The following is a 13,786-nucleotide window of genomic DNA, read 5'->3' as shown; positions in this document are numbered from 1 at the left end:
AACTCATGGGACGAAATACAGTAAACAAAAACATGTTATACAGAAGCATGTGAGCCCTGCGTTAGGGTTTATTGAAAACCAAGCCAACCTAATTCAACAAATACAAATGCCCAACACCGAGCTGTGTCCTTAGTGCGTACAAAAGTGAAGGAGACGGAATACCTACCTTAAAGGCACTTATGACACTGGTGGCAGGGATTAAAAAGCTATTCCTCTAAGGGAGAGAATATGCTAATATAACATGCTAGCATTTTGTTTTAATAAACCCTTTTGTAGGACAGACCACATATGCCAAAGAAAACAGGATGGAAGCTGAGGCAGATACATGGACTCAAAAAGATATGGGTGCAGGAGTTTACAATATATCCAGATACAAAGAGCACTATTTCTCTAAAATGACCAAAGCCATAGCGATGAACCCACAAGGGGTAAGGAAAGCTAGTTTAAGGCCAGAGGATGATGCCCAATAATGAACCAAAAGGGAATCAGAGGAGGAAAACCACATCTTGTGGAGGCAGTCATCAATACCTTCAAGTGGAAGATGGCGTTTGAAACAGGCATGATATAATGATGGGATGTCCAGAGTCCAAAAGGAGGATATGGGCATGAGAGCATCTACAGTCCCTGGAACTCTCTATCGAGCCTGTTCCACAAGTAACGTCTACCATAAAACTAACCTTTTCCTCACAAGCCTGCTGAGACATAAGGGAACAGAGAAGTTAAATACAGACCTTATCCTCCCAGAACGTAAAACACACACCTTAGTGCAATGGCAGCCTCAGAGCTAATATTCATCCAACAGATGAAAAAGGCACAGACATCAGTGCTACCAAAGGTGGTCTCTCAATGGGGGGGCACGGGGGGTGGGGGACAGGGAGGGGCATAATTTTCCATCACTCCTGCTGACCAATTTCAGACTTTGGAGTGAAGACTGAATGTCAAAATAACTTTAGAGAGAAAAAAAGAGATAGTAGGGACAAGATAAGTGAAGGAAGAAGATGTTTGAACAGATTATTTCTCAAACATGGCTAAACTCAGCATCATCTAAGCTGATGGTTAAAGGTACTGACTTGCTCCTACCTCCCACCTCGGGTGATTCTGATTCAGTAGGTGATTCCAGAGGTGAAGTCTGGGAATCTATGTTACACAAAATCTCTCCAAGTGATTCCTATATGTAGTCAGGTGTAGACTCACTGGTATAATATGAAATCCCTGGCTTCCATGAATATGCGGAATATACAGATTTTTTTCCCAGCATAAAAATATAGGGAAAAAGATAAATAAATCCCTATATTTCCCTGGGCAAGTCCCTTAACATAACCCTACCTCAGTTTTCTCTTCTGAAAAACAAAGGATGTGGCGTACAAAATAATTCAGATCTCTTATAGTTCCAAAGTAACACGATTTTGGTGCTTACTTAAGTGAGAGCTTAGAAGAAAAAGCATCCCATCTGGCCTTACTGAAATAATGTGAAAAAGTTTTCAGGTCTAAACTGGTTCCCTTTATAGAATGTCCTTTCTTTTATATGGTCTTTTTTCCATAATACTCTTTAAACTCAAAGGTAGTGCATATTTTAGAAAGAATTGTTATAAATAATATAAATGCCAGATTCGGTTTTACATAAGCCAAACAAAATAGCAACAGCACAATGTATCAACATTACAAAGTAGATGTGATTTACACAGAATGTAAGAACTTTATTTTGACATTTCTTTAATTTTTTTAATGTTTGTTTATTTTTGAGAGATAGAGAGCATGAGTGGGGCAGAGAAAGAGGGAGACCCAGAATTCAAAGCCAACTTCAGGCTCTGAGCTGTCAGCACAGAGTCCCAACACGGGGCTGGAACCCACAAACTGTGAGATCATGACCTGAGCAGAAGCCAGACACTTAACTGACTGAGCCACTCAGGTGTCCCTTGATGTCCTTTAAGTGTTCCTGAATTATGTTCTTCTTGGTTGGGGTATGTTTACTTTACTTTGTTCAAGACAAATTTAGTAGCTCAAGAAGTGCTGATACTATCAGTGATTGCCTGATACAGGATGCTCCTTTGATCATTCAGCACCTAAGAATAATTCATGCTTATTGTTGGTATTCAAAAACTATTTCTTGAATGAATGGATTCACAGATATGCAAAAATTTTTTCTTTGCACAAGTTCTCCCCAGTGCCTCTTAAACTATATATTTCCATTGACAATTTAGTCTCCTTAATATTCTAATACAGTTCTCACCCTACAGATTCTAGTCCCAAAGGGGGAAGGTGGGTGGCAACAGTCTCCACACCAACAGATAATTCTTGGGACACCACTGATTGTGTATCCCCAGCTAGACCCCAAGACCTGACCTTTATTGCCCACCTGCTTGTATTCACCAACTTTTCTCCCACATTTTTAAGCTCTTCTTTCCACCTCCTCTTAACTCAGGCAAATGGAGTGCAAAACCACCCCACTAGTGACAGCCACTGCCCTGACAAGACCTCCAGGAGCCCAGACAGACTCGACCATTTGAGCTTAACTTCAGACTCACACCTGTGCAGATGGGCCATGGAGTGACGTCTAGAATGACTGATGACTACCTTTACCTCATTATACTATAAAATCTCCACCCAAGGAGAAGCACAAGCCTCATCTACAAACACACAATGTGTGGACAGTCATGGTCCCTTAGGACGCATGCACAACCTTATGCCCACTTCTGCATACAATGACAAGGCTTCCGGTTCTAAATATTCACCCTAACCCTAAATAAAAGGAATCCATTCACCTTTGCTCCAGAGAGCTTTGGAAGCCATTCCCTTGGATCTCCTTTGCCTCAAAGAAAGTTTTGTGTGTGTGACAACTCCACCAGGTAAGTTTCCGACTCACCACGGAGCGAACTCATGTTGGTTCGGTTATAGGTGCCCTACCATTCGACTCAATTCTGACACTATCTATCTGGAGATAGCGTAAGATTCCACAGTGAAGGGTTCAGTCCCCCAAGACAACCCCCCTCTTCCCCCAACTCCAGACACCAGGTGAAAGCACAGGTTGTTACCTGTACTTCTGACCTACCGGCTACAGACTGGACACTTCCACAACCGTCATGGGTTTGATTAATTTGCTAGAACGGCACACAGAGCTCAGAGAAATATTTTACTAGATCACTGGTTTACTGTAAAAGGATGTAACTCAGTAAGAGCCAGACCGAAGAGATAGATGCACAGACAAGGTTTGGGGGGAAAGGACGCAGGTCTGAACCAAACTGACTCCATGACAGGCTTCAAGTTTCCCCTCTGACCTTGGAGGCCTAAGTATCAGTTTCTCAGAATCATTAGACAATAAACGGGCATAGATTGCTCAACCAGGGACCACCCTAGTAACACCCAATCAGAAGCAGCCAGCTAAAATGCTTAACATTCCTAAGGGCAGGCCTAGAGATAGAAGCTATAGATAATCACTTATTGCTTAAGGCTAGTTACACCCTACGTGAGGGTCCTGGGTCCAAAAGTACCGAACACTCTGGGCAGTGTGTATGGTTGAAGTTACTGCCAATGCTGTTATGTGATAATGATTGGATCGCTCTACCGGTGCCACAATTTCCTGTAACTCCCCCTCCCAAACCCCATAAAGGCCCTGCCCCGCCTTTGTTTGGGGCTCTCAGCACGGATCCACTGCACTGGTGAAGTCTGCGAGCCTGAGCTTAAGCCTGTAATAAAGCCCTTTGATTTTGCACGCGTGACTCGGTCTCCCTGGCGGTCTCTGGTTTGGGGGACGATATTGAAATCTGCACATAACAGGGGGAAAGCACAGAGCACTGCCTCCAAGTGTGCTTCTCCTCCAGCCGCCCCCCAGTCACCAACCCTGTCCTTTTGTGTGTTTATGGCTGCTTCACTACGAAGTCCTGACAGATTAAATCCTTGACCACTGGCAATTAATTCAACCCCCCACCCACCCCCATCCATCCCTTCCCTAGAGGTTGGGAAGTTGAGGAGCAGAAGTACTGAAAGTTTGCACCCTCTTAACACCGGGATGATGATTCCCATGGTAACAGCCTCCACATTAAAGTTACTTAAGGGCTTTCCAAAAGTCACTATTAACATAACAAAAGACACTTTTATTTCTCTAATCACATAAAATTCCAAAAGTTTTAAGAGACCTGTGCCAGGAACTATGTCAAATACCAAATACATATTTCCTATTATAAATCACAATGTCACACTGAGTGTAAGACCAGGAGTTTCCCCTTATCTGAGGAGGATATGTTCCAAGACCCCCTCCCAATCTCCCGCCACAATCTCTGTGGATGCCTGGAATTGCAGATAGTCCCTAACACTGTATACACTGGTTTTCCCTACACATACATACTTATGATAAAGTTCAATTTATAAATTAGGCACAGGGAGAGATTAACAATAATAGAACAGAACAATGATAACAGTGTACTTAATGAAAGTTATGTGAATGCAGTTTATCTCTCTCCCCAAACACCTTATTGTACTATACTCACCCTTCTTGTGATGATGTGAGATGAGAAAATGCCTCTGTAATGAGCTGAAGTGAGGTGAGTGACACTGGCATTGGGAGGCAGTGTGAGGCTACTATGGACCTGACATCTTATCAGAAGGAGGAGCTTCTGCTTCTGGAAGTACTTAACTGTGGGGAAGCATGGAACCACGGGAAAGAAAACCTCAGGAAGGAAAACCAGGGACAAGCGGGGGACTACTTAACGTGTAGCCTTTAATCACAGTCAGCATTTCCTTACACTTCGGAAAAGATTCCTGAGCTCTTCTAGGACCTACCTGCAAGTGCTGCTTTTCTGCATGACGTCAGCTCGATGATAGCCAGAGAGTTTGCAAAAACCGTCATTACTGTAAACTACTGGCCAATCCACGATCTGGGCGTTTCCCAGTAAGAAACTCGATTCTAAAGAAAAAAGAAGGAAAAGGAAGTTTTTTATCTGCATTTAACAATGTACTTCTTTCAAGGAAATGAAAAGACAAATTCATAGATAGACAAACGCAACTACGAATTGTTATGGCACAAAGAATAAAACCTATTCCTGAGACTGACATAGTCAGTTTAGCTTGATTATCAAATGAGATCTGCAATCAGCACAAGATTTGCATACAAACCAAAACTCCATTGAAAAGAAGCCAGTTATATTACCTCTTTGCATTCAAGTATATTCTAAGCTAGGAAAAACAAGTATGGTTAATATTAAATAAATGGTAATGACTATACACCTAAACAGATTAATTCATTAAGACAAGGACTACAGTCACTTCACAGACTGAGAAAATGGACTTGATAATATTGAAATTTGTATGACTCCTCCAAAAATTCTGTTATTATTTTGACATAGGGGGACAAACTGCCCATTACATTGATCTTGATAAGTCTAATTTAAAATAAGAGTCTTTTTTTAAATAAAAGTATTCAAAAATATTCTTTTCAACCACTTTCTACACAGAAATTGGAAACTATCACTATTCTGAATAAAAGGAACATCTCTGGTCTATTTTACATGGAGAAGTGGTTTCGCATTAGGTATAAAAAAAAATACAAAATAACAACTTTTGGTATCAACCTTGATTGAAAATCCAACAATTTTAGGCAGCACCTTCAGCAATTTTGTAAATCAGATGATAAATATGTTAGCATGATAGTGAAACAAAATTAGAATATTAAAATATAGAAAATATTATTTTTAAGATATATTTAAAAAGAGTAAATTTTAGGGGCATCTGGGTGGCTCCAGCAGTTAGGCATCGGATTCTAGATTTCAGCTCAGGTTATGATGTCAGCGTTTATAAGAGCCCCGCACAGGGCTCTGTGCTGACAGTGTGGAACCTGCTTGGGACTCTCTCTCTCTACCTCTCTCTCTGCCTCCCGACCCCCAAGCCCATGCTCTCTCTCTCAAATATAAATAACCATTAAAAAATAAATAAGTAAAATAAATAGAGAATATTTTTAAGGAAATACTATACCAAGAAAATTAAATTATCTACCAAAAAAATTTCGTCCAAACTCATATTCAAAATAGTATACTAAATGGGGCGCCTGGGTGGCTCAGTCAGTTAAGCAGCTGACTACAGCTCAGGTCATGATCTCACAGTTCATGGGTTCGAGCCCCATGTCAGGCTCTGTGCTGACAGTTCAGAGCCCAGAGCCTGTTTCAGATTCTGTGTCTCCCTCTCTCTCTGCCCCTCCCCGCCTCAAGCTAAGTCTCTCTTGGTCTCAAAAATAAAATATTAAAAAAAGTTTAAAAACAAAATAGTATACTAAATAGAGAAATTAATTTATGATTTTAAGTTTAGGGGCACCTGGGTGGCTCAGTCAGTTAAGCATCGACTTCAGCTTGGGACATGATCTCATAGTTCATGGGTTTAAGCCCCGTACAGGGCTCCCCACTGACAGTGCAGAGCCTGCTTGGGATTCTCTCTCTTTCTCCCTCTTTCTCTCTGTCCTCCCCCACTTGCTCGCTCTCGCTCTCCCTCTCTTTCTCTCTCTCTTAAAACGAAAATAAATAAACTTTAAAAAAAATAATAAAGACATAAACAAGTTGAAAATGAAAGAGTGGGGAACATACATTACACAAACACTAAGCATAAGAAACCAAATGTGGCTATATTAATGCAAGACAAAATAGTCTTAAAGACAAGAATAATAGAGATTAAAAGGAGCAATTAATAACAACAAAAGGGTCAATTCATTAGGAAGACCTAACAGTCTCAATTGTATATAAATGTACATAAAAGTAATGAAAGAGCTTCAAAATACATGAAAGATAAAAATGACATAACAAAAAGGGGAATTCAACAATTTCACAAAAATAGATTGTTTACTCTCTCCTACATCAACTGGCAGAAGAACCAAGTGTAAAAATGTTTGAGGATACAGAATATTGAAACACTATCAACTAACTCTAGCTAGCCAACATTTGCAGAATACACAATGTTACAGAATACATATTCTTCTCTCATGCACCTGTAACTTTTACCCAGACACATCAGATTTTGAGTCAAAAATCAAGTCACTAAATTTCAAACTATACAAATCACAGAGTATACAGTCTGACCTAAAAGCAATCAAATTAGGAATCAGGTTGGTTTTTATTTTATTATCTTAAAAAATATCTACACTATTAGATATTGCCCAATTCCTTTCTAAGATGATGGGTCAAAGAAGAAGTCAAAAGAAATGTAGAGGATATTTTTAACTGAACATTAATGAAGTAACACCACATCAAAGTTTGTGGGATACAGTTAAAGCTATACTTGGGGGAGATTTATAATTTTAAATGTTTATATTTTAAAAGATGACAGTTTTAAAATCAATTATCTAAAGCTTTAGATGAAGAAATTAGAAAAGCTTTTATACCCAAATTAAATACAAAGAAACAAAGATCAGAGTGCTGATCAATAAATTTGAAAAGTCAAAGAAAAGTGAACTTCAACAAAGTCAAAAGTTAGTTCTTTGGAAATATTAATAAAAATTATAAACCACTAACAAGTCTGAGAGAATGAAAACACAAGTTTCCAACATTAAGAATAAAAGAGAAGACATCACTGGATATATTACAGATTGCAAATAATAATAAAGGTATAGTACAAATAATTTTTTGCCAATGAACTTTAAAACTTTGATGAAATGAACAAAATTTCTGAAAAACACCTTAAAAAACTGACACAAAAAGAAGTGGAAAATCTTAATATCTATGAAGGAAAACTAAAGGCTCCAGGCTCAGTAAAATACTTCAAATACTTAATTTTTTTTAATGTCTTTTTTGAGAGAGACAGAAAGACAGAGAGTGAGCAGTGGAGGGGCAGAGAGAAAGGAGACACAGAATCCAAATCAGGCTCCAGGCTCTGAGCTGTCAGCACAGAGCCTGATGTGGGGCTCGACTCATAAACAGCCAAATCAGGACCTGAGCCGAAGTCAGAGGCTTACCCGACTGAGCCACCCAGGTGCCCCCTTCAAATATTTAAATAAGAATAATGCAAATATTACACAATCTCTGTCAGAAAACATATGAGGAAACATTTCTTGTTTTATGAAGTCGACAGTATCATAATACCAAAATCTGACAGTGTCTATTAAAAGATTACTGACAAATAGACCTTAGGAATATAGTTGTAAAACTCCAGAAGAAATTACTGGAAAATGGAATTCAGCAATATATATATAATAACCACATAAAGTTTATCTCATGCATGTAAGGCCGATTTATCATTATGAAATAAATCAATGTAATCCATCACATCAACAGAATAAAAGAAAAAAAATCACATAATTAATCTCAATAGATGCAGAAAAAAGCATTTGACAAAACTCACACTCATTCTTGATTAAAATCTCTGAGCAATCTTGGAAAAACAAGGAAACTTCCTCAAACTGACAGAGGATACCTACTAAAAAAATCTATAGCTAACAGTATTCTCAAGGGTAGAACATTGATTAACTTCCCCCTAAGATCAGGAAAATGTCAGGGATATATATGGCAACTCTTATACTCAACATTGTCTTTGTGCCCGAACTAGTGAAATAAAGCAAAAAACAAGAAAAAAAAATGGAAAAGGCAAAAAAATATATATAAATATTGGATTAGAAGATATAATAATTTTTTATTTGCAGAAGCCATGATTGTTTACAGAGAAAATCCTAAGGAATATTTTAAAAAACATCTAAAATTAATAAGTGAATTTTGTGGGGCTTCTGGGTGGCTCAGTCAGTTAAGCATCCAACTTAGCTCAGGTCGTGATTTCATAGTTCATGAGTTCGAGCTTGGCATTGGGCTTTATGCTGACAGCTCGCAGCCTAGAGCTTGCTTTGGATTCTGTGTCTGCCTCTCCTCCGCTTGTGCTCTCATTCTCATTCTCATTCTCATTCTCTCTCTCTCTCTCTCTCTGGCGCTCTCTTTCTCTCTCAAAAATAAACATTAAAAAATAGTAATAAGTGAATTTAGTAAGGTTGCAGGATATAAAGTTAATATAAAAGTTAATTTTGTTTCTATAACTAGCATTAGACAATTGCACAGTGAAAAACAATTTCACTTAGAAGGATATAAAAAAATATGAGATACCTAGAAATAAATTTAACAACTCTCGAGAAGCGTTTGTGTTGTGAAGAAGGTGCAGGCATCCTGTGATGGGTAGATCTTTTACCTCGAATAAAGGGCACCAAAGTCCTTACTAAGTAGTTTGACAGTAAGACAGACCTCAGGACAGCCGCCGAAGATTCCACGTCGGCACCTAAACACAGGTGAGGCTTCTCGAACCTCTTCTGAGATCACGTTTCAAGAGCGCCTGCTTTGGATACTGCATCACAGAGCCCTCGTTACTCCTGACATCAGGGAGGGCCACTTGGCCTGTGCTACAGGACTGAGAGCCTAACCTGTAGGATTTCTTCACTAAATGAGTAGAAAATGAGGAAAAAGAGATCAGCCTGAAATTAACATTAAACTTGGTTGTGAAAGAGAGAAGGATTATTACGTTCTACTGGGGGACACAATCATCTTTGATCTTACTAGAATAAAGAGTTTCTGGGTTTCTAAGATTTTACCCTCTTGCTTTTTTATCTGGTTTTTTGGCTTTTTCTCTTTTGTGCCTCCTATCTCTCAAAACTAGAAACACTTGTCTTCCTTCCCATTAAGGGAAGCAGTATTTAACTTCTATCACATTTTTTGACACTAATAACCTTCTTTTGGCACATTTTTGCCCAATAACCTTCTTACTCAGATTTCCCCATTTTTTTGGAGACTTTTTTTAAGACTTTAAAAACAAAGCTAATTTTTTTCAGCTGTTAAACAACACATTTTTCGGAGTAGGGGTATCTGTACTTCCCCCTTCTTCAAATAAAGAAGGGCTGAAGCCACAGGACTCTCAACCCCGAGTCTGGGAAGAAAGGAGACAGAGTCTAGGAGGAAAAAAACGGGAAGTGCAGACGACTCCAGAGAGGCTGACTGCAAACTGGGGGAGATAAAACGGAGGCACGGAGGGGAGGGATCCCCTTCTGCGGAGAGACAAAGGGAAAACAAAGAGCGCCTAGGGGAAGGCAGGACTGTATCTGGACAAGAGAAAAACCCGGGGCTGGGACAGAGAGGGGTCCTATCATCCCTCCTCTAACTGCAGGGCTTTCTTCACACTGGGGCCAGCAGCCCTGTGCACCTTCTGGGGGGAAGGGAGGGGTCACCTGCGGGTTCCCTGGTGCTTCAGGGGTGCAGTCGCAGCAGGGGAGGACCGGTCCTCTGCCCAGCAGTGCTGCGGCTCAGCCCCAGGAGCACACATCCGGCAGCAACATTGGCACGCAGAGAAGGAGTCTGGAACTCCGATGGGCCGCTTCATAGGAGATGGCGGTGAGACGCTCACCGCGTCTGCGCCCGCAGCCCCGGGAGTGCGAGCCAAAGGAGTGATTTGAAACACCTGGTCCATGAGGAAGGGCCTGGGCGTCGCCATTTTTCTCGGGACCCGCCTACACCAAACCACGCCCGTCCCCCCATCCGCGAGACAGATGCTTATCTACTCCAGCTGGAAAGACGCTGTGGAGGGGCACCTGGGTGGCTCAGTCGGTTAAACATCCGACTTTGGCTCAGGTTATGATCTCACAGTCTGTGAGTTTGAGCCCCACGTTGGGCTCTGGCCTGACAGCTGACAGCTGGGAGCCTGCTTAGGATTCTGTGCCCCCTCTCTCTGCCCCTCCCTTGCTCGTGCTCTGCTTCCCTCTGTCTTAGTCTCTCAAAAAGAGATAAATCTTTAAAAAATTAAAAAAAAAAAAAAGAAGAAGAAGAAGCCGTGGAACCAGTCTCCTCCAGACCAGCACTGCTGCACTGCCTGGATTAATGCTACGTAAATTCTTGTTATTTGGATATATGCTCCCTTTTCTCCTTCTTATTTCCTCCAGCCTCTAGGATGGTTCCTCTGGTTAGTGGTTTGCTTAAACAGACATATTTAATCCATTTCCTGATGCATGTTCTTCGCTTCCTTCTTTATGTTCCTTTCTCTCTCTCTGGAATAATCAGGCCATATAGACTCTCTGGGTAATGTTATCTTCATTTCTTTTTCTTCGCCTCTTTTCATGCTCTCCCTTCTCTCTGGATTTAGCCTTTTAATCTGCCTGTTCAATGTTCATTTTCTTCTTCTCCCCACCCCTGTCATTTCTCTCTTTACATATGCTCTTCCATCAACTCTGCCTCCACCCAGTTCTTTACTTGTAGCTGCGGTCTCTGGTTTTATGCTTTTAGATTGTCTTTTGGTTTTTACTGGGGGGTTTTTTTTTTGTCTGTTTGTTTATGTCTGTTTGCTTCTTTGTTTTATTTGTGCACTTGTGGTGTTTTTATTTCCTGTTGGTTTGTCTGTCCCCCTCCCCCCCCCAGGGCTACTTCAAGGAAAAAACAAACCAAAGCACACCTGGTGGAGGGCCCAAAACATCACTACAGTAGGGAAACAAAATAACCAGAGTCACAACAACAGAGAGAAAGTAACACTCTCCAAAAAACACCACCTGAACTGTCAGGCCCTGAACAGTGTATGAGCCCCTTTAATAAAGCAGTCCTCACAGGTACAGAGCATATAACAAGCGTTTAAAACTTACAAGAGACAGAAAACTACCCAAATGATGAAACAGAAGAATTCTCCCCAAAAGAAATTCCAGGAGGAAGTGACAGCTAATGAATGATCAAAACCAATGTAAGCAACATACCTGAACAAGAATTTAGAATAACAGCCATAAAATTAATCACTGGGTTTGAAAAAAGCATAGAAGACAGCAGAGACTCCAATGCTGCAGATCAAGGATCTTAAAAATAGTCATGATGAATTAAAAAGGCTATTAATGAGGTGCAAAATAAAATGGAGGTGGCCACACAGCATGGATTGAAGGGGCAGAGGGGAGGATAGGTGAATTAGAAGATAAAATGATGGAAAAAAAGGAAGCTGAACAAAAGAGAGAGATAAATTGATCCAGGAGCACAAAAGGAGAATTTGAGAACTGAGTGATGCAAACAAATGGCACAACATCTGTAGAAATTTTAGAAGAAGGATAAAGAGAAAGAAAGGGACTGAAGGGAATCTTGAACAAATCATAGGTGATAACTTCCCCAACCTGGGGAAGGAAACAGCCATTGAAATCCAAGAGACACAAGAGAACTCCCCTCAGACATAACTTGAATCAGTCTTCAGCATGACATATCATAGTAAAACAGGCAAAATACAAGAGAAAAGAGAGATGACCCAAATAGACAAAATCACAAAAGAAAATGGATTTATTACAACCAATCCCTCAGAAATACAAGCAATTATCAGGGAATACTACCACAAATTATATGCCAAAAAGAACTCGACAACCTGGGAGAAATGCACAAATTCCTAAACAGCCACACACTACCAAAACTCAAATGGAAAGAAAAAGAAAATGTGAACAGACCCATAACTAGTGAAGAAATTGAATCAGTTATCAAAAATCTCCCAACAAATAAGAGTCCTGAACCAGATGGCTTCCCTGGGGAATTCTACCAGACATTTAAAGCAGAGTTAATACCTAATATTCTCAAGATGTTCCAAAAAATAGAAATGAAGGGAAAACTACCAGACTCATCCTATGAAGCCAGCATCACTTTGATTCCCCAACCAAACACAGACCCAGCAAAAAAAAAAAAAAAAGAGAGAACCACACGCCAATATCCTTGATGAATATGGATGCAAATATGCTTAACAAGATACTAGCAAATCGAATTCAACAGCATATAAAAAGAATTATCCACCAGGATCTAGTGGGATTCTTTCCTGGGTTGCAGGGCTGGTTCAATATTTGCAAATTAATCAATGTGATCCATCACATTAACAAAAGAAAAGATAAGAACCATACGAACCTGTCGATAGATGCAGAAAAAGCATTTGACAAAATGCAGTATCCTTTCTTAATAAAGACCCTCAAGAAAGTTGGGATAGAAGGAACTAACTTACACATCATAAAAGCCATTTATGAAAAGCCCACACCTACTATCATCCTCGATGGGGAAAAACTGGGAGCTTTCACCCTGAGATCAGGAACATGACAGGGATGGCCACTCTCACCACTGTTGTTTAACATAGTGCTGCAAGTCCTAGCATCAGCAATCAGACAACAAAAGGCAATAAAAGGCATCAGAATTGCCAAAGATGAAGTCAAACTTTCACTTTATGCAGATGACATGATACTCTCCATGGAAAACCTGACAGACTCCATCAGAAGCCTACTAGAACTGATCCATGAATTCAGTAAAGTCGCTTGGGTACAAAAATCAATGTACAGAAATCAGTTGCGTTTTTATACACCACTAATGAAGAAACAGAAAGGGAAATCAAGAAACTGATTCCACTCATGATTGCACACAAAAACATAAAGTACCTAGGAATAAACCTAACGAAAGATGTAAATTTATGTATACGGAAAACTATAGAAAACTTATGAAGGAAATTGAAGAAGACACAAAGAAATGGAAAAACATTTCATGCTCATGGATTGGAAGAATACATATTGTTAAAATGTCATTATTACCCAAAGCAATCTACATATTCAAAGCAATTCTAATCAAAATTGCAACAGCATTCTACTCAAAACTAGAACAAACAATCCTAAAATGTGTATGGAACCACAAAAGACCTTGAGTAGCCAAATATTGAAGAAGAAAACCAAAACGGGAGGCATCACAATCCCAGACTTTAGCCTCTACTACAAAGCTGTTATCATCAAGATAGTATGGTATTGGCACAAAAACAGAAACAGAGACCAATGGAATAGAATAGAGAACCCAGAACTGGACCCACAAATGTA

At 39.9% G+C, this 13,786-nt stretch overlaps 1 protein-coding gene across 1 annotated transcript in view; it reads right to left on the bottom strand.

Moving 5' to 3' along the window:
- Positions 1-13,786, bottom strand: part of KCNH5 (potassium voltage-gated channel subfamily H member 5) — a 292,797-nt gene that overhangs the window by 256,332 nt on the left and 22,679 nt on the right. The window contains exon 2 of the mRNA XM_029951558.1: positions 4,777-4,900. Within this exon, the coding sequence (XP_029807418.1) occupies positions 4,777-4,900 (124 nt within the window). The remainder of the gene's footprint in view (positions 1-4,776; positions 4,901-13,786) is intronic.

Source organism: Suricata suricatta, chromosome 9 (genome assembly GCF_006229205.1).
Source record: "Suricata suricatta isolate VVHF042 chromosome 9, meerkat_22Aug2017_6uvM2_HiC, whole genome shotgun sequence".
Lineage (NCBI taxonomy): Eukaryota > Metazoa > Chordata > Mammalia > Carnivora > Herpestidae > Suricata > Suricata suricatta.
The sequence above is the reverse complement of the archived record's forward strand: the minus strand, read 5'-3'. Positions and strand labels throughout refer to the sequence as shown.